Source organism: Rhinoraja longicauda, chromosome 2, assembly GCF_053455715.1.
Source record: "Rhinoraja longicauda isolate Sanriku21f chromosome 2, sRhiLon1.1, whole genome shotgun sequence".
In the NCBI taxonomy this organism is placed as follows: domain Eukaryota; kingdom Metazoa; phylum Chordata; class Chondrichthyes; order Rajiformes; family Arhynchobatidae; genus Rhinoraja; species Rhinoraja longicauda.
In genome coordinates, this window is record NC_135954.1 from 48,089,695 (window position 1) to 48,111,439 (window position 21,745).

The window sequence follows — 21,745 nt, forward strand, 5'->3', positions numbered from 1 at the left end:
CTCAAGTTCCTATTAAATCTTTCCCCCTCACCTTAAGCCTATGTCCTCTGGTTCTCTATTCCCTTGCTTTGGGCAAGAGCCCTCCTTGTGTTTACCCGATCTATTCCTCTCATGATTTTGTACACCTCTATAAGATCACTTCCCTTCCTCCTGCGCTCCAAGGAATTGAGCCCTATTCTGCTCAACCTCGCCCGATAGCTCAAGCCCTCGAGTCCCAGCAACATCTTCGTAATTCTTCTCTGGATCCTTTCCAGCTTGCCAACAGCTTCCCTACAATATGCCAAAAACTGAATACAAATGTGGCTTCACCGTCTTATATAACTACAACATCACCTCCCAACTTGTTTACTCAATACATATAGTTCTCTTTGTCCCAGGAACAACCAACATTGCTCACTTTTCCCGATTTGCCATGCCAACTCAGGAACATCACAAAGGTGGAACCCAACACTCACCTTTTGGCTCTTGCCCGTTCAATGTCACAGAGATGAACCAACCACGTGCCCACCTATCCAACCCTGGGGCTGGGCTCCTTCACTGCCCCCCTGCACCAGGTTGACTCCCCAATTATCCCGTTCGCTGTTAAATTGTTGAGCCCCTCAGCAGAAGCCTCAATCTCAGCCAATCCTGCTAGCACAACCCGTACAAAGCATTGATCTCCAATCAACCAAATCCAGCCCACCAACACTTAGAAAGCACTGATGTCTAACCGGCCAACCTCTGGCTGTAAATGGCTTTCAAGCAACACCTGCAGTTCTCCAAACAGGCTTCAATATAGCAGCCCACGAACTTCCCTCCCCCTGTCCCAATATAGCAGCCCACGAACTTCCCTCCCCCTCTCCCAATATAGCAGCCCACGAACTTCCCTCCCCCTCTCCCAATATAGCAGCCCACAAACTTCCCTCCTCCTCTCCCAATATAGCAGCCCACAAACTTCCCTCCCCCTCTCCCAATTTCAGCCTCCAATCAACAATATCCTAGATCGCAGATTTTCCTTCAGAAACTAAGAAAAATAAGATGCCAGTTGAATTGCGCCCAGGGGCTTAAAGTAGCCAACCGCCAACCAAAGTGGTCATTGGTACCCCCTTTCCTGTCCCATGCATCTTCAGTTTCCAGACGTTTTTTGCCTGTGATTTTGAAATAAGGTAGACTGGAAAGGTAGACACAAAGTGCTGGAGTAACTCAGCGGGTCAAGCAGTTACTCTGTAACTAACTTTGGTATTAACCAGTTCTTTATTTCTAGACTGGAAAGGTGGCCACTACAGGTGGATGAACGGCAGGGTCACTTTATGCCCAGCAATACACGGATACTTCCAAAAAAGTCAGTGGGAGGTATGCTGTCTGACACTCGGGGTATATCTATCAGAAAGATGCAATGTCCGATCCATGCAGTGCTCAATATATATGTTGAACGCATGCTTCAGTTGTGAAGCTCTCCCAAGTCAGTCCTCCTGCTTACAGCCCAAGCACATGGAAGAGTAATGAGGAGGTAGAAAGCTGTCAACTTACTCCATTGTCCCGTAGAGCGCCGGGGAAAAAAAAAAGTGAAGGAAAGAAACAATCAAATTAAAGGCAAGTATACCATAAGCTTCAGAGCAAGAAAATACATTCAATCAAATCCTTTTTCTTTGAGTACATTGTTTTGGATTCCTTGAAGAGCAATAGAAGGAAACAGAAGATCTTTAAACATACGTGCTTTGTGAGTAATGTAGTTTACAAACATCAATTGCTACCTGTCCTCTAGATGGCATTATTCTGCAGTTAATACACTACCGAAGAATTACCATTCTGTAGTTCACTCACAAATAATGCAAATTAGACACACAAAAGTTACTTTCACATTTGGTAGCAATTATTTTCATAACATGGATTAAATGTGGTTTTCCTTACTGAAAACCTGGCACATTCCTTGATGTGTTCCTTGGTGACATACCGTATATAACACAACATTCTTAACTTGTCTTTTCGCTACACAACTCTCCTACATCTGGGAACCTAAAACGTTCATGCTCTGAGCTAGATAAAGAAGAAAACAAGCCAGAGCTTTTGGAAGAATGTGACTGTCTAACTATTTCTGTGTCTGAGAATGATTGATGGAGTAGGCATCATTATCACGTCTACATTTCACAATTTTGTTTGAATGTTGAAACTCCATAATCACAGATTAACTCAATTCAAAGACCTCTGATCTGAATAATACGAAAATATGCCTGTCACCTTTGAATGGAAACGTTTACCTCAACTTCATAACAAGAGTTTGAAAATAAATTACTAAAAATATAAATCTGTTCTGCTGCCATATTTTAATCCTTTGCTGACCAGACGGTGCTGCCACACAACCAAAAGTGAAATAAATGACATAAAGCTTTTCAAACTGATAACATATCCTCCAGCTCCCCTTTTGTCAACCACTCAACACTTGTAAAAATAGAAGCAAATTGATTCCAGCTAGGTAAACACATCTGGGCCCCATCCATATGCTATTCCCTACTCGCAATTATCAGCGCAAAACTCACAGTAATAGCCGTTCCGATGAGGTGTCCTGTAGTTCAGAGAACGCAGCTACATTTGTGAAAATATTTGCACATTGAGACAACTCTGGGCATGTTCATTACTACATTCCTTTTCACTTTAAAAAAAAAAGCTTTAGCCATCCCATTTCATTCTCGTTCGCCTTTCCCCAAACAGACCAGCTTTACAAACAATGGTCAACGTTACCACACACAGCTTACCTTTCACACTGTGTTTCATTCCTGCAACGTACTGAAAGTTCCTCTAAAGAGCGCAGTTGCAGGGAGAATCACTGCACCACAGGCTTACAATGCAACGGCAGCATTGGAAAGAGGTCCTTATTTTTCAGTATGCTTTACTCCCACTGAAGGTGACTGGTCTTACGAGATATGCATGAGACTTTACATTGGCCAAATATGGGAATGGAAAATGTAAACAAGGGGGTGGGACTACTTCTGTGAGTGCTCGAGCTAGCCACGGACACTAGTGGAATTTATGCCCAGTGATTGAATTAATACTATATGTAACCTGGTGACTGTGTGCTGAAGGTATTCATTTTGTTAAGTCAGTCCAGCTGTTTGGACAGAATTTTCAGAGCCTAAAACCAGTACATTGCAGCCAATAAGGCTAATAAGTCCAATTAATCCTTGCTAAAATTCTGCATGGGTTAATTGTGTACAAATGTTTGCTGCAATCAATGGAATACCTGCTTCTCCACTGTTTTAATGAAGACAACAAATAATTTAAAAATAAATGGGGTAGTATCATTTAAAACAGAAGGGACCTTAGTAACTGATTCAGGGATTTTCAAAAACAAATTTATATTTATAATGTCTTTCAGTGGGGAATGGATTAAAAAAAATTGTGGAGTTGTTCAACTAGTTGCCAGTAGATCAGTAATAGTGGGAGCAAAACACAAAGTGCTGGAGGAACTTGGCGGGTCAGGCAGTATTGGGGAGGGAATGGACGATGTTTCGGGTTGGGTCTCTTCTTCAGACCTGTAGCGTCACCGTACCATTCTCTCCTCAGATGCTGTCTGACCCGCTGAGTTTTTCCAGCACTTTGTATTTATCTCAAATTGCCAGCATCTGCGGTGTCTTATGTCTACAGTAAGAGAGGAACGATGGATGATAAAGACGCCATGCAAGGCACAGATATGGATGAGCTAGTAGTTTACAGAGGCCAGCCAGAAGAATGTTGGAACCATCCGAAGTTACAAAAACAAGAACAAAGGTTTCAGCGTCAGGTGAACTGAGGCAGGCACCTGAGCACTATTCTGAGCCAAGAATCAACAACCCAAATAACAAGTAGGACATTATTTTTCAAATTCAGTTAAAAACAACAATATCTTAAATAGCTGCAAAGCACACAACAAATGAGTAACGGAATGCAAGTTCGGAAACGTGTGTGTGTGTATGCACGTGTACGCATGCATTGCCAACAATGTATTAAACAAGTGAAGGTGGGAGACGACTGCAAAGCACTTATTCCTGAAATCTGATCGTTCAACTCGAAAACTAACAATCAAGGCTTTTTAGAGGAAAAATACCCAAAAGCTGTTTTTTTAAAGAAAAAACCTCCCCATTTTAATCACAAAGAACAACCATTTCTCACTCTCCTCAGTCAGGAGGCTGGACGTATTTCCTCACTGTCTCTCCTTATCAACCACTGACCTTCAAAGCATGTTTTATCTGGGAATCAGTCAAGTTCATGTTCCTGTCTCCGCCAGGAACAAAGTCTGTGGAGAAGGCTGGGCACGGACAGTAATAGAAACATAGAAAATAGGTGCAGGAGTAGGCCATTCGGCCCTTCATCCAACTCAGTATCCTGTACCTGCCTTCTCTCCATACCCCCTGATCCCTTTAGCCACAAGGGCCACATCTAAAGGGATCAGGGGGAAAATGCCAAGAATCTTTCAGCCTTTCGAGCCTGGACCAACTTTCTGTTGAGCTCTTGGGCCGTTGCATTTGGTGTCAGTGAGTGTCCAGACCCAGCAACAGGTAACCTTTGAACAGGCAGTGGTAGGCAGAGAGGAAAGAATCCTTACCACGAGCACAGGCGAACTGAAGTGTCCTGATTCGAAACGTCACCCATCCTATTTCTCCAGAGATGCTGCCTGACCCGCTGTGTTACTCCAGCTATTTGTGTCTATCTTTTTGTGTGATCTCATCACTGGTGACTTCATTTGACCGTGATTGTTCGAGTGATTATCTGTGCACACTGCAAGTCAGATCACAGTCACACACCTTAAAGACTCACAAATGGTCCAGGACTTAGGAGTTTTGGCGATGAAGGGAATTTAAGGATAACAGTTCAACCTACATTCAGTGGTCCCAATAGCCTTGTTTGGTCCCAGTGGAATGGGAAGATAAAGCAATTGGCGATTAGATGCAGGAAATTGTAATAGTGCCTTTTGTCCTCCCAATACAAAATCGAAACAGATTCAGAACATGGAACAGTACAGCCAGGAATGGGTCCTTCAGCCTACAATGTCTGTGCCAAACATGATACCAAGTTAAACTAATCTCATCTGTCTGCACATGATCCATAGCCCTCCATTCCCTGCATATTCATGTGTCTACCTAAAAGGCACGCAAATGCCACTATTGTTTCTGCCTTCACCACCACTCCATGCAGCACGTTCCAGGCACCTACCACACTCTGTATAAAAATGTACCATGCATATTTTTAACCACACCCCTGTCACCTCGGAGTTCTGCCTTTTAGTCTTCGACATTTCCACCCTGGGGAAAAAAGATTCTGTCTACCTGTTCATATTTTTATATGCTGCCATCAGCCTACAATGCTCCAGAGAAAACAATCCAAATTTCTCCTTAAAGCTAATACCTTCTGATCCAGGCACCCTCTTTAAAGCCTTGACATCCCTGTTTCTGAGCAACACACAGTTCTCCAGACCTCTCATACCTTTAGTTTCCCTCTCCCTTACTCGCAATCTGATGATGGGTCTCAACCCAAAATGTCAACTATTCTTTTTCTCCGGAGATGCTGCTTGACCTGCTGAGTTACACCAGGATTTTGTGTCTATCTTCTGCAGTTCCTTCCTACACAATTCTCCAAATGTTGCCTGGCCAAAGTCCTGTAAAGCTGCAACATGACTTCCTGACTCTTCCACTCAATGTCCCCAAAAGCCCACTGACCATTCACAACAAATTCCAAGTCAAATGTAGCTTATTTTATCGGAAATTTTCTGCCAGAAACAAAATAAATTTCTATCATGGTCTTCAGGGAGAGAATTTGTCCTTGGTTATTCAACTCACACAGTGGTCAACAGAAGCCACCAAATCTTTTCATGGCATGAGGTACTGAAGTTGATATGTAAAAAAAATCATATAGCTGTACATTTTCCATGTATGATGACAGCAGTTGAAAAGTTTTATCTGGGAATCCATCAAGTTCATGTTCATGTTCCTGTCTCTGCCAGGAACAAAGTCTGTGGAGAAGGTTGGGCACGGACATTAATACCAACAATCTTTCAGCCTTTATGCCTGGACCAACTTTCTGTTGAGCTCTTGTGCCGTTGCATTTGGTGTCAGTGAGGGACCTGTCCAGGCCCAGCATCAGGTAACCTTTGATGAGGAAAGAGTCCTTACCACGAGCACAGGCGAACTAAGGGTCCTAACTTGAAACGTCACCCATTCTATTTCTCCAGAGATGTTGCCTGACCCGCTTTGTGTCTATCTTTTTGTGATCTCATCACTGGTAACTTCATTTGACCGTGATTGTTCGAGTGATTATCTGTGCACACTGCAAGTCAGATCACAGTCACACACCTTAAAGACTCACAAATGGTCCAGGACTTAGGAGTCTTGGCAATGAAGGGAATTTAAGGATAACAGCTCAACCTACATTCAATGGTCACAACAACCCCGTTTGGTCTCAGTGCAATGGGAAGATGAGGCAATTTAAACGTGCGCACACCGGGTGGTGCCATCAGCAGTGGCTGCCTCGCCAGCAGTCTGTCTGTCCTTTCTTCTGTTTTGGTTATTTTAAGTATGTGTTAAAAGTATGTTTTAGTGTTCCTTGGTTTGTTTTATGTGGGGGGTGGGAGTTGGGGGAAACTTTTTTTCAATCTCTTACCTCGACGGAGATGCGAATTTTTTCCGTATCGTATCTCCATCCCCCACCGTGGCCCTAACATCGAGGAACTGGTGGCCCTTCCTGGAGACCGACCCTGCGCTCCAAGCCACAGGAATCTGCGGGACTTTAACATCCTGGAGCTCGCGATCCCTTTGCGGGGCCTGTGGACTTTAACATCATGAAGCCCGCGGTCCCTGGTTAGAAGAGGCCGATTCGGGAGCTCCATGCCGCGGAGAGAGTTTCAACCGCCCCGACATGGGAGTTTCGATCATCCTAACGAGGGCTTCGATCGTAGGCTTTGGGGGCTTTGATCGCCCCGACTGCGGATGGTTCGACTTCCCCGACAGCGGGAGAACAAAGAGGAAGAAGGTTGAACTGACCTTGAAACCTTAAAATTAGCATTGGGGTATCCGTTTGTATACTCATAGCCTCTGAGAAAAATAGTTGTGAAAGAAATGATAATTCGGCAGCACAGTGGACAGCGGTAGATTTGTTGCCTTACAGCGACAAAGACCCGGGTTTGATCCTGACTAAGTGCTCTCTGTACGGAGTACGTTCTCCCCGTGACCGCATGAGTTTTCTCCAGGTGCTCCGGTTTACTCCCACACTCCAAAAAAGATATACAGGTTTGGAGGTTGATTAGCTTCGGTAAAAATTGTAAATTGTCCCTAGTGTGTAGGACAGCAAGAAATTGCGGGGAATTGTGGATGCTGCCCAGGCCATCATACAAACCAACCTCCCTTCCATTGACTCCATCTACACTTCACACTGCCTAGGGAAGGCCACCAGCATAATCAAGGATGGGTCTTACCCTGGACACTCCCTCTTCTCCCCTCTCCAATCAGACAAGTGTGCAAACCCATATCTCCAGATTCAGAAACAGTTTCTTCCCAGCTGTTATCACAACCATCCTATCAACAACTAGAGAGCAGTCCTGGGCCACCCATCTAACTCATTGGATTATCTCAGACTATTTTTAGTTGAACTTTTCTGGACTTGCACTAAATGTTACTCCCTTTATCCTGCATCTATACACTTACGGGCGGCTTGACAGTAATCATGTATAGTCTTTCCACTGACTGGATAGCATGCACCAAAAACAGCTTTTTACTGTACCTCAGTACACGTGACAGTAGCCTAAACTAAACTAAATGGATTCGCTGAGTTCCTCCAGTACTTTTGTGCCAGCTCTATGTTGCAGGTTACATGCACATCGCGACCACATCAGACCGTGCATTTTCCAACTCCAATAGTCGGGAAGATCTGCTTTTACTATAATCTTCCAAGGCATGGTCTTTTTGCAGAGTTGAGAACGTTGTTGACGATGAGGTGATGAAATGTTGCTGCTATGCGTGTTGAGCTTTGCTCCGCCATGTGAAATAACTAAAATAACTCCCGCAGAAGATCGCCTCAATGACTCGCTGCTCACTTCATGACTGAAAGTTGGAAAACATTCCTGGCCTGCATGATACTGCCCTGAATTATGTCACACATATCCCATCAAATTTCCATAAATCAAATCCATATGCCTATCAACAGATTTTCAGTTTGCTGCTGTGGACCTTGGGAGTGTGCAATAGTGCTCCATATCAGTTCTGTGTTGGTTGCTGGATGTCGAGGCCCACCACATCCATTTGCGGAATGAGATTGCATTATTTTGTCACTGGCTGTCGGTTGCTCCTTGAGATGTGAGGGCTTTCTGCATGCTTTCACATGGAAACGGTTCAGGTGCCTGAAAGAAGTTCTTAACAAGTGGAGCAGCCAAACATATCCGAACAGAGTCAAACATATCCAAACAGAGTCAAACATATCCTAAGAGAGTCTCATGCTCATTTCCACGGTCAAATCTATAAAAGAAGACCCCTGCTGGAGAAAGAAAAATCTCGCAGAAGACTTTTACACACATTTAAGAGATGGGGGGCAAGGTGGCTGCAATCTGTCATCCAGTACAAGACAAGGTCATTGATCTATCTTACAGTAAGGAACTAGTGTTGGCTGCTCTCGAAGGTTAGACCGCATGGGATCCAAGGAGAGATAACTGAATGGATAGCAAATTGGCTCCATGGAAGGAAGCAGAGGGTGATGGTGGAAGGTTGCTTCTCGGACTGGAGGCCTGTGACTAGTGGTGTGCCTCAGGGTTCGGTGTTGGGCCTGTTACGGTTTGTCATCTACATCAATGATTTGGATGAGAACATACAGGACAAGATGAGCAAGTTTGCTGATGATACAAAAGTTAGTCTGAAGAAGGGTCTCGACCCAAAACGTCACCCATTCCTTCTCTCCTGAGATGCTGCCTGACCTGCTGAGTTACTCCAGCATTTTGTGAATAAATACCTTTGATTTGTACCAGCATCTGCAGTTATTTTCTTATACAAAAGTTAGTGGTTTTGCAGATAGTGAAGATGGTTGTGAAAGATTGCAGCAGGATCTGGATCGATTGGCCATGTGGGCAGAGGAATGGTTGATGGAATTTAATACAGAAAAGTATGAGGTGTTGCATTTTGGGACGTCAAACAGGGCAGGACATACACAGTAAATGGCAGGCCTCTGGGTAGTGTTGCAGAGCAGAGGGACCTAGGAGTACAGGTGCATGGTTCCTTGAAGGTCGAGTCGCAGGTAGATAAGGTGGTCAAAAAGGCTTTTGGTACATTGGCCTTCATCAGTCAAAGTATTGAGTATAGAAGTTGGGAGGTCATGTTGCAGTTGTATCAGATGTTGGTGAGACTGCATTTAGAATATTGTGTTCAGTTCTGGGCACCTGTTATAGGAAAGATATTGACAAGCTTGAAAGGGTTCAGAAAAGATTTACAAGGATGTTGCCAGGACTAGAGGGCGTGAGCTATCAGGAGAGGTTCAGTAGGCTGGGTTTCTATTCCATGGAGCGCAGGAGGATGAGAGGAGATCTTAAAGAGGTATACAAAATCATGAGAGGAATAGATCGGGTAGATATACAGAGTCTTTTGCCCAGAGTAGGGGAATCGAGGACCAGAGGATCTAGGTTCAAGGTGAAGGGGAAAAGGAATCCTTTTAATAGGAATCCGAGGGGTAACATTTTCACAGAGGGTGGTGGGTGTATGGAACATGCTGCCAGAGGAGGTAGTTGAGGCTGGGACTATCCCATCGTTTAAGAAACAGTTAGACAGGTACATGGATAAGACAGGTTTGGAAGGATATGGACCAACCACAGGCAGTGGGACTAGTGTAGCTGGGACATCGTTGGCGGCGTGGGCGAGTTGGGCCTATACGGCCTGTTTCCACACTGTATCACTCTATGACTCTAGTGACTAATTGCCAGAAATAAGACTCCCTGCAAAGGCATTTTCCTTGTGTCGGATTTAGATCATCTTTATGCTCATCTTTTAGATGCAACAAGCAATGAAGGCGGCAAAGAGGAAATGACAAAAAGGTTTGAGTGCTAGGGTAAAGGAATGTTACCCAATTATGAAAGATCCTGATCAGGGAGGAGGGGGCAGTGGTGCAGCAGTAGAGTTGCTGCTTTACAGTGCCAGGGACCCGGGTTTGATCCTGACTACGGGTGCTGTCTGTACAGAGTTTGTATGTTCTTACTGTGACTGTGTGGGTTTTCACTGGGTGCACCGATTTCCTTCCACACTCCAAAGACGTACAGGTTTACAGGTTAATTGGCTTCTATAAAATGATACATTGTCCCAAGTGTGAAGGATAGTGCTAATGTATGAGGTGATTGCTGGTCAGCGTCGACTCGGTGGACAGAAGGGCCTGTTTCCACGCTGTATCTCTAAAGTCTAAAGTAACGACAAGGGATGCAGTGTGAGGGTAGGAAAATGATGCTGATGTAATAAATCGGCCATGATCTTACTTAATGGTGGTGACGTCACCACAATAAGATCACTGCTGAATTTGTTAGCAAATAGTAAAAGGGAGCAAATGGGTTCTCCTCCTTTCAATGTCATTTTGTTCTTCAGGGACATCCATCTATCTGCTCAAAAAAAGATGCTCAGATTCCAAAGATAAACTCCTCAAATGACAGGTTGTCAGTGCCAAGAGGAAACACTTTGAAATGGCGCAAATGCATCCAGCAAATAAATCGAAGGCACCCCATTTCAGCTGGGCAGGCAATGATGTCTTTCCTCTTATAAATGGCAATGGCAATGAAGTCTTTTCCCTAACGGAAAAGTTCCCATTGCAAAGCACTGAAGCATTGCCAGCTATAGTTACTTGTGAAAGTAAACCAAATTGGAAAAACTTTATTACATATTACTCCAGCTTAAATCTCCAGTTAAGACATATTGTGTTGACTGATAAATCAAATATGTGCGGGCATGCCTCATGTTTCATTCTTTACAAATCACTGCAAATTTTTCATACTTTTATCTTAATCTTAATAAGTTAATAATTTAATCCTGATAGGACACACCAATTTAAGGCAAGTTGTTTAGTTGATACTGTACAACAGCTGGCATGTTTGCCTCAAAAGACACTGCACAGCAGAAAGTAATTAAAATCAAAGAAATTATTGGATAAATTCATTTATCAAAGATTGTTTATAAATGAAAATATTTCTGACAAAGTAAGATGGAACTAGAGTACTTTATTTAATTCTCTGAAAAAAAAGGTTTCTCACATTTTCAGTGGTACTGAGATAAAACTTTGTGCAATTTATTACAAAGGATTTTCTTTACTTGAACCTGAGAAGCCACAAACTGTGTTCTACAGCCACTTCATAGATTATCTCTGTAGAAACCAATTTAGTTTAGTTTAGTTCAGTTTAGAGATACAGCACGACCCTTTGGCCCACTGAGTCCACGCCGACCAGCGATCCTCGCACACTAACACTATCCTGTACACACTAGGGCCAATTTACAATTATACCAGACCAATTAACCTACAAACGTATACGTCTTTGCAGTGTAAGAGGAACCAGAGATACCAGAGAAAACACAGGCAGGTCATGGGGAGAACGTACAAACTCTGTACAGACAGCACCCATAGTCAGATTTGAACCTGGGTCTCTGGCGCTGTAAGGCAGGAGCTCTACTGCTGCACCAGCGTGCACAATTATTTAATGATTCCACCCAGAAGAGAATGCACAGCAGTTTTTAAATAAGTCACGCAGTATAAATTAGTTATGTTAGATTTCTCACTATTCCATAAGAATGCTCATTACACAGCAGTGGAGCACTGTGCTTTCTAACGCACCTACAAATTATTCTGCACTAAAGTCACAGGTATGTCTGACAGAATAAGTGGTTTGATCTTTCAACTGAGCAAAGGCTGATAGGATGAACATTTCCCTTGTTTTATGACTGCCGTCAATATTTTGTAAGGAGTTTCTAAAGTAAGCTTGAGAATTGTCAAACCAGTCCTGGTGGCCATTAACCAAGAACCACACATGAGCAGCCTCACTTATTATTCTCCGAGTAAGAAATGGAAACTCAATCACACAGCTGCTCTGAACCTGCCATTAAAGCAACATTATCCCACCTCTTTATTCCACAGTACAACATGTGATATTCAAAGTGGTATAACTTACTCAAATAAACTGAAAACAGAAAAAAAGTCATCCAATTAAAATTTAATGCAATACACCTGCCTTACCTTCCCCATCAGCAATGGGAGTTTCATAGGAGTCCCAGCGGATCAATGGATCAGCAGTGTTATAATCCACAATTACTCCATGATTGTTCTGGAGATGCTCAGAACCTGTGAAAGAATATGTTCAGCATGACTTTCACAATGACCTATTAACGTCACATACAAAAAGACGGTTCCAACAACGGTCATTTCATTCCAACTATTGGGCCAAACGTTGTAGCTTTTAAGACGCATTCATTACAAGACACCAACAAAATGTAGTTGCAGCTCTCCAAACAGAAACAAACTGGAAGGAAAGCTTAGAAAAAGCTTCAGAGCTTGGACTAATGATTTATCTAATCCAAAATCCCAGAAAACTGCACACACCCACAGCTGTGGTGTGTTTCTTTAGCATTCCATGAGAACAGGATATTCAAAGGATACAACTTCTAGCTGAAAGCTCTGATTAGGCTTAGCACACATAAATCTAATGTTTCTCTTCACGGACATTTCTTTTTGAATAAAGGGTTACATTATGCGGAACCTCATGGGGCATTGTTAGCTCCATGATATTTAACTCCTGTTTAAACATAACAGACCGTCAGTATAAAGCTAAACATTTCACTTAAATGCAAAACAAAACTCAACTTTTTTTATAGACATAAAGTGCTGGAGTGCATTTGAACGGATTCCTTTTGACCTTGATTTAACTTAAAATCATCCTTCTTTTCATTTTCCTTATTTTGTTTATATTGCCCAGAGAGTAATGTCCAAAATATTCCTTGCTGTTCTCCCCTCAGTCTTTTGTCCTGCTTTAATAGATAAGTTTTACTTACCCTGAGCTTTTAACCCAGGCTGAGACGGCAGTTGGAAGGCCCATGAAATTGTATACAGCCTCAGCTATAAAAAGGCAGCAAAAACTTTTCCGCAGAGCATCGTTTTTATGATATCACTGGCCAGAAAGCTTTATTAGAGGAGACCGATGTCAGGCAGGCAACATCACGAGTCTTCCCACTTCCCAGTTAGTTTTTCTCCCCCAGGGCTTAAAGGCACCATTTCCACATTGGCGATCACTATACATTGAATTATTGCTGTGTGAAATGATGAATGTGCAAGGGACGAAGGATGAATTGAAATTGGGCAGTAGATCAGGGTGAAATAGGTTATGATCACTTCCAATTATTGACTGTTAACATGTTACATTGCATCATATAAAATTATATACTTAAAATGTAGAAATAAGGAACTGCAGTTGCTGGTTTACAAAAAAAGACATTGTGCTGGAGTAAGTCAGCGGGTCAGGCAGCATCCCAGAACATGGACAGGTGACATTTCAGGTCAGGACCCTTCTTCAGACCTGTAGAGCAGTAGAGACACAGGAATCACTGAGGGGGAGCAGTGAAAGAGGGTTTCACAGAACTCCCATTGGGGAGAGGAGAAGGAGGAACATTTCTTCAAAGTAGGCAGACCTTGAGGAGATTTCGCAGTGGAGCAGATACATGTAGAAATGAGGAACTGCAGATGCTGGTTTACAAAAAAAAACAAAGTGCTGGAGTAACTCATTGGGTCAGGCAGCATCCCTACAGAATATTGAAAAGTGATGATTCGGACTCAAGGCTGAAGAAGGGTCCCGAACTGAAACATGACCTCTCCATGTTCTCCAGGGATGTTGCCTGACCTGCTGACTTACTCCAGCATTTTGTGTCTTTAATTATATTTTCGACTACTTGGTGAATGCCAGAGTATTACCTTATGTTCCAGCAGTTCATGTCTGTACTGAAGGAAGTAACTACCAACATACTTTGGTATATGGCCACATAAAGATACATGTTCCCACTTAACCCAAGCCTCCTAAATCATTGCTCTCTATGAAGCTCAGGTAACTAATTTTCAGTACCAGAAATTACTCCCCAAGCTTGCATTGAATGCAAGACCACAGTGCTTTTGTGCAGACTGTGGTCTCAAAATATCCTCTCCTCTTCTCCTTGACACTAACTGCTTGGGGGCTCATAGTCATAGAAAGGAAATTACAAGTCAGATGTGAAGATTGTATCTGCCTCCTGTTTTGGCCCTGGAGCTGCAACTGAGAGTCAAGAATTTGATATTACCCATGGCAAATTGCAAATTTAAATTTAATAAATCTGGTAATTTCTGAAGCAGCAACAGAGAAACATCTGACAATTCATGTCTTGTGAATACCCTGCTGGCCTAGCAAAGAAGATTCGGAAAATCTTCCACATCTATCTGCTCTGGGCAATGTGAGGTTCGTGTCCCCCATGAAGAACTGATTATGAATGAGCATAACAAAATTGGACCTTTGAATGGACTTTACTGGCTTTATCTTGCACTAAATGTTATTCACGTTATTCCCTTTATCCAGTGCCCTGTGGATGGCTCGATTGTAATCATGTATTGTCTTTCCACTGACTGGTTAGCATGCAACAAAAACTTTTCACTGTACACGTGACAATAAACTAAGAGACTAGCAAGCAACCCAGTTCAAACAAATAATAGAAAGTTCAATCACACAAAGAAACATGTCTTGGGATAAGACTAAGTACTCTTAGTTTAATCAATTCTTAGCAATGCCCGTGTCTATCAAACTCAATGGCAACACTTTGCTACCCAAAGAAGTATATCAGCTAATCTCCGGGTAACACAGCTAGCTCATAGAGCTGCTACCTCAGAGCTCCAATAACCTGGGTTCTTTCCTGACTTCTGCTGCTGCCTGTGTGGAGGTTGCATGTTCTCCCTTTGACTATGGGTCCTCCAATTTCCTCACACACCTCAGAGATGTGTGGATAGACACAAAACGCTGGAGTAACTCAGCGAGTCAGGTAGCATCTCTGGAGAAAAGGAATAGGTGACGTTTCGAATCAAGACCTTCCTACTCAGAGATGTGTGGATTGGTTGGTTCGTTAATTAGCCACTGCAAATTAGCTTTGGTGTATAGGTTAGTGGTAAACCTCAGAAGAGTTGATCATTTACTTAATCGAAGGGTCTAGACCCGAAACGTCACCCATTCCTTCTCTCCTGAGATGCTGCCTGACCTGCTGAGTTACTCCAGCATTTTGTGAATAAATACCTTCAATTTGTACCAGCATCTGCAGTTATTTTCCTTCATCACCATCCTTGGTACGCACTGAGTTACAAGCAGTTTAAACCCATGAAAATTAGATTCTCTCACATTGACCCAAAAATGTAGTTAGGTTTGGGGATCATTGACAAGAGGCCTAAAACATCTTTTGATAAAACCAACCACCTCCTTCCACTGCATACTTCCTCCACCTACTCCACCCCTGCCATTATTACAATTAGGGCAGTCACGGTGGTGCAGCAGTAGAGTTGCTGCCTTGCACCGACTCCGGCAGCGCCAGAGACCCGTGTTCGATCCCGACTACGGGTGCTTTCTGTATGGAGTATGTACGTTCTCCCCGTGACCTGCATGGGTTTTGTCCGAGAACTTCGGTTTCCTCCCACACTCCAAAGACGTACAGGTTTGCAAGTTAATTGGCTTGGAAGTGGCAAGTGCCCGTTTCCATCATTGACGTCACTTGCCTTGTTGCCATTAATCAGGATTTGTGTTTTATATCGTCAGAACAAATTAAGGAATATTTACTATCATCAGATATTCAACAATTGCTATTACTTCACAAGATATTCTTTGACCTTTCTTTTGATCTATCTTTCTGAAAATAATCTTTAAATCATTTTTTAATTTATTCATGCCATTTTCCGGACCTGGCAAGGAGAGCTTCTACTACCCATCCCTTACTGACTGGTTTTCTTGGTCATTTCAATGGCCATGCAGGTGAGTCAAGAGTCAAGTAGAGGCCATGCCTGAGAAGATCGGCACATTTCCTCTCTTGAAGCACATTATGGAAGCAATGGAGTTTCTACAACAATCCCTGGTTTGCATGATTATCGTCACCAAGACTTGTTCTTCATCATCCAAGTTCCAGATTGAATGGTGGGTTAAAATTACACAGCTTTCATGATGGGATTTGAATTTGGGTTGCCGATTTGCTGGTCTAGTCTGCAGATTACTGGTCAGTTATATAACCGCTGCACCATCCATAATTCCTACCGAAATACAATGCTAAAAAAAGATAAAGTAAATTATTCCACATACCCTGTATTTTCTCAGGACTGGCTGAGAACACAAGCTCAATCTTGCCGTATTCAGGAAACCGGTCATCTAGAATGAAAGGAACAGAGAAACAAATGACTGCTAAAGAGCAAGAACTCTATTGTTTGCATTTGGAGGAACATTCTATTTTAGCCTAATGAACATTCATTAATCAAAATCTTTTCCGTAAGACCAGTTTTTAAGGGGCTGTATAGTGGCGCAGCGGTAGAGTTGCTGCCTTAAATGCCAAAGACATGGATACGATCCTGACTACGGGTGCTGCCTGTACTAAGTTTGTACGTTCTACCTGTGGCCGCGTGGGTTTTCTCCGGGTGTTCCGGTTTCCTCCCACATTCTAAAGACGTGCGGGTTTGTAGATTAATTTGTCTCTGTAAATTGTCCCCAGTGTGTAGTACAGAATTACTGTTGTACAGATGATTGGCATGGACTCAGCAGGCCAAAGGGCCAGTTTATGTGGATAGTGGATAGCATGGACTCAGCAGGCCAAAGGGCCAGTTTATGTGGATAGTGGATAGCATGGACTCAGCAGGCCAAAGGGCCAGTTTCCAGGCAGTATTTCAGCCTATCATGTCTACTCTGCCATTCAATCTTAGCTGATCTATTTTTCTCTCTCAACCCCACTCACCTGCCTTCTCCCCGTAACCTTCGACACCCTTCCTAATCAACAATTCCTTAATGTACCTCATGCTTGGGGTAGCTTGGAAAGAAAAAAGGCAAATGTTTTACGTGAGAGGTACGAAATTTTAAAAGAATATTAGGGTTAAGTTCTTTTTTTTCAACAGAGAGTGGTTAATAACTGGAACTCGCTGCTAGAGGGGTGATGGAATCAGATATAATTACCACATTTAAGAGGCATATAAACAGACACTTAACCAAGTAAGGCAAAGAAGGGTGCAGTCCTAATGTGGATGAAGGGGATTAGTGCAAATGGGCAATAAGATAGGCATGGACATGGTGGGCTGAAGGGCATGTTTCTGTGCTGTACAACTCTTTCATTCCAACAAAAATCAAAATTTACATTTTTAGGAAACGCAAGTCATGAACTGAACTAAAAAATCACATTTGCAAATCTGTTGTTGTCCTGTAGTCTTTGACCAGCAGTAAGCATAAACGATGAGCACTGCCTATTTTAGAGTATAGCAAACACAGCTGCAAATTACCTTTAATGTGCCTCTTTTATTAAAATCAAGCAACTTTTCCAAAAAAGTTTGCTTTGAGAAGAATAAATTAATACCCTAAAACTTTAAGGCCAACACATCTTAAGTTTTAAAGAAATGTATAATATTTAACTTAACACTCTTAATGTATAACTATAGGGCTGTGAAAGCAAGGAAGCAACAAAAAAAATTGCCAATAATACAATGTTAACAGAATAGCCCAATCATCTGTAAATAGCAGGTATCAATCATGAGTCTTGCATGTGAATCATGAACAATGGCATCAGAGTGAATAACCCTGGAAATCTGCACGGACAATTAATAATAAATTTTATTTGTCATATGTAGGTTGGCACAGGGTCAACGGTTCAATGAAATGTATTTGACAAGACAATTGTATTTGACAAGACAAGCCTCCAATTCTCCTTTCTGGGAGAGCTTTTAGAGAAAGAAAAGCTTGACATTTATCACTGTTTGAGAATTTATTTGGATTTTATTCAGTGACACAGCTATTGACCACGTATTCAATTAGCTCACCTTTGTTGGCATTGTCTAGGTCCTCTTTCCCAAACACAAACCCAAAACCTTGAATGGAGCCAGTGTGAAACTGAAGCCGGAAGATTACATCTCTTGTCGCTGAACGATACTTCTTGTGGTAGCACTTAACCTGTAACAGATTAATTTTATCACAATGGATAAGCAAAATTAATTTAAAACACAAATATAATGCTCACAATTCGATGGGAGATGCGAGAACAAAACAAAAGATATTGGGTGCACTGCGCTGATCAAAGAACTAAAAATCACAACATTTACTCCTAATGTGTGGACATTTTTTATGCACTTATGCAATATGCACTTCCTCTTGATCTGATTCAAACTAGTACCATTCTGTGCAGTTATCTTTCCCTGCAAAATTTAGATTGTTTCAACTTTCATCTTCAGAGCTTTAGTCAATGTCAGGTTGTAGCTATTCATCGAGTTCAATTTCTATAGTGCAACATGTTTAGCTACCTTATAATAATTTACCGTGTTATCCCTTATCTCACGGAAAGATCACCAGTTTCCTTCCCTGTGGATGTACAATTCCTCCACACCTCCCCACACCTCCCCAAGATTTGAGAACCTTCCTTTACCTTCCTTTGCCAATGCTACTCTATGCAATTCATGATCACTATTGAATCTTTCTACCAGCCCTCTAACTATCCAATTAATGAAGCAAAAAATCTTTGGGCCTATTTAGTAATTTTTTGAGCAAGCAACATCCTGAGTAACTTTGGAGATTACAAGATGGACATGAATGATAAGCCTAGGAAGAATCAAGCAGAGGCACCAGAATGTTGCCTGAATCCTCCGTTTGGGGAGGATTTCAAAAGAGGATGGAAAGAGAAATACTTTGGGAGAAAAACTCTCCTCCCATCACCAATTCTGCAATAATTTTGGCAATGTCATTCATACTTCCTCTTTTAATTCCAGGTCTGTCTCTTCATGGTAATCTCACATTTTAACTATAATTTTTAAACCTTAAAGCTACTGGAAGGGAACAATGAAGGGAATTTTTTCTTGTTTATCTAAGTGACGTAATACATTCCTCACTGTGAATTATTTAGAAAAACCCCTTTAACCTAATTTATTGGATTGGAGGTAGGTCCCAAAATCACTCAAAAAGTACAACTAATCTGTTTAATCAAGCAAGCATCAACATTTCAGGGCAAATTACAAATAAATTGTAATTAAAGCATACTTCATTATTTGTTAAGCACATCCTTTCTCCTTCGCACGCAGCGCCATTTATTACCTGAAAATAAACTATTATCTGATTTTATCAATCTACTGACTAACTTATTCTGAGCAGGGAGTTTAAGTAATAAGACCATATATTGTCCACTTTTGCAGGCACAAACATGCATTTAAAAAAAAACAGGTTATGAATTTTTAAACTCTCTAATAAAACCTCACCCTGAACCTTAAAATGAAATCTTAAATCACTCTTGGAATCAAGTTCTAAAATAGCTTACTTATTAATTTCACTGAATCCTGAAGTATTCTACAATAATGATTCTCCAGAATGTTCATATTTCACCTAAACGTCATCAAATTAGGTTCCAGACAACAACATAGGTTTCTTTGTGCCTGAAGCAACACGTTTACTGACTTGGTTTATGTTACTGCCAACCCCTGTCATGTTTAATCAGTCAGTATTTCTACCTCTCCAGCAGCTCCGATGCCGTACTTTAGGCTTAGGTTTATTTTTGTCACTTGTACCGAGTCGAGGTACAATGAAAAGCTTTGTTTTGCACGCTATTCAGACAGATCAGATAATACCATACATAAATACAATCAAGTCAAACTCAAGTAGAATAGGTAGAGCAAATGAAGTGCAGAATGTGAGTTAGTGAATGTGTTACTTCAGGCACAAAGAAACCTATGTTATCTGGGACCTCATTTGATGATGTTTAGAAGGTAGAATTCCAAAGACTCACAACCTTCTAAGAGAAAAAAAAAAAATCTCCATCTAAAATATGTTTCTCCTTGATTATCCCATAAGAGGAAAGATGTTGTCTACACAGGCGGCACAGCGGTGAAGTTGCTGCCTCACAGCGACAGACGCCCAGTTTTGATCACAACCTCTGGTGCTATCTGTGTGGAGCTGGCACTTTCTTCCTGTGATTGCATGAGTTTCCTCCGGGTGCTCCGGTTTCCTCCAATATCTTAAAGATGTGCGACTTGGTTAGTTGGCCTTTGTAAAATAGCCCCTAATGTGTAAGGAATGGACGAGAAAGTGGGATAACATTGAACTAATGTCAGCAGGTGTTTGATAGTCGACATGGACTCAGTGGGCTGATGGGCTTGTTCCAATGCTGTGTCTCTAAACAAAAACTAAACAAAATTAATATGTATTTGACAAAAATTCACCTGTTTCCTCCCCTCCCCCACCCCTCCCCAAAATGTAGCAAGATTCCTTTGTGGTGATTTGTCCTTTAATTTCGTCAGGCCACAATTGGTGCTGGGTCACAGCGAACTCACCATTATATCACCCTTAAGAAGTTGTGCTGGCTCTATCGAAATGCATATTCTGCTCTGATTTTCAGCCCCAACATTGCTATAAAAAATAACATGAAACAGGTTTTACTTATCATGCCCCAAGTGAACAGCAGCACTAAAGATGCAAAGTCAAATCTGGTTTACATTGTTAGAGTAAAACTCACTAGATCCCTGAAGTGTAGACTGGTTGCATTGCTTGGTAAATCTTTAAAAATGGGCGGCAAACTGCAAAATAACAATTATTAAGTGAGAATTCTTAGCATTTAATTTTTTTAATATAGTTTCTGACGTGTCAAATGTAAACATTTCATAGCTACGTTCATGGTATATCTTTAATGAGTGATCAATAAAAAACACTGCTCTTCGAATTAGCCTCACAAAGGAAGAGGAGGGTAGGGTATAATTGTAGAGAAAACAGAATTTTGTATTACAACAGGAATTTTGCCTTGAATCTGTAATTGTTTTAAAAAAATATAATGAAGGGTCATTTTTCTTCCTATTATAGTGAAATGGTACAGTTCTCCTTATAGACACTCATTGAATACCCAAAACCCAATTCGGAGTTGTAAAGTCTGAACGTGGACCAGAACAGAAGAGGGGAATTTGGCTCTTTAGGTCTACTCTTGCTTTCAGAGCTATCCTATCAATCCAAAACCCAATTATACCAGAAAGCCAGAAAAATAGATGTTCTCTACAACCAAACCAGCTTCAAGTATACCAGAATATATAGATTTGGGGACATTTAAAAAAAAAACTTTACACTACTATTGCCTATTTGTCTGTTGTTTTGTTTTCTTATTTATTTTTTGTTGTTTATTATGGGTTTTACAGAATCATGTGTTTACATATGTGTTGTGCTGCTGCAGGTAATAATTTCATTGTTCCACTTCAGGACATATGACAATAAAACACTCTTGATTCTCTCTTTAAGGCAAGAAACAAGAGCAGGAATAGGGCAATCGGCTCCTTGACTATCATAAATACAGAATCTGGGGATCTTTGCAAGTCAGGCAGCATCTGTGGGGGGAAATGGACAGGTGATGTTTGGTTCGAGACCTTGCATCTAGACGGAAAGAATAGAGGGCCAGTATTAAGAGGTTGGGGGAGGGAAGGAGAAGTGGGGCAACAGTTTGCAAGCGATGGGCGGATACAGTAGGAGTTAAATTGGCAGGTAACAGTCAGGTGGGGGAGGGAAGGGTTGAGATCGTGACAGAGACTGGGAAGGGATAGA

General features: G+C 41.8%; 1 protein-coding gene across 3 annotated transcripts in view; it reads right to left on the minus strand.

The window, feature by feature from the left end:
• The window catches only part of tns3 (tensin 3), a 374,519-nt gene that overhangs the window by 79,308 nt on the left and 273,466 nt on the right, over positions 1–21,745 (minus strand). For 2 of the 3 annotated variants that reach the window (XM_078418541.1, XM_078418534.1), the window contains exons 13-17: positions 20,679–20,739; positions 20,497–20,572; positions 18,007–18,136; positions 16,295–16,360; positions 12,187–12,291 (exon numbers count right to left, since the gene is read on the minus strand). In XM_078418541.1, the coding sequence (XP_078274667.1) occupies positions 12,187–12,291; positions 16,295–16,360; positions 18,007–18,136; positions 20,497–20,572; positions 20,679–20,739 (438 nt within the window). Of the gene's footprint in view, positions 1–12,186; positions 12,292–16,294; positions 16,361–18,006; positions 18,137–19,213; positions 19,268–20,496; positions 20,573–20,678; positions 20,740–21,745 lie in introns of all 3 variants that reach the window. The other variant, XM_078418548.1, reaches the window with a different exon arrangement.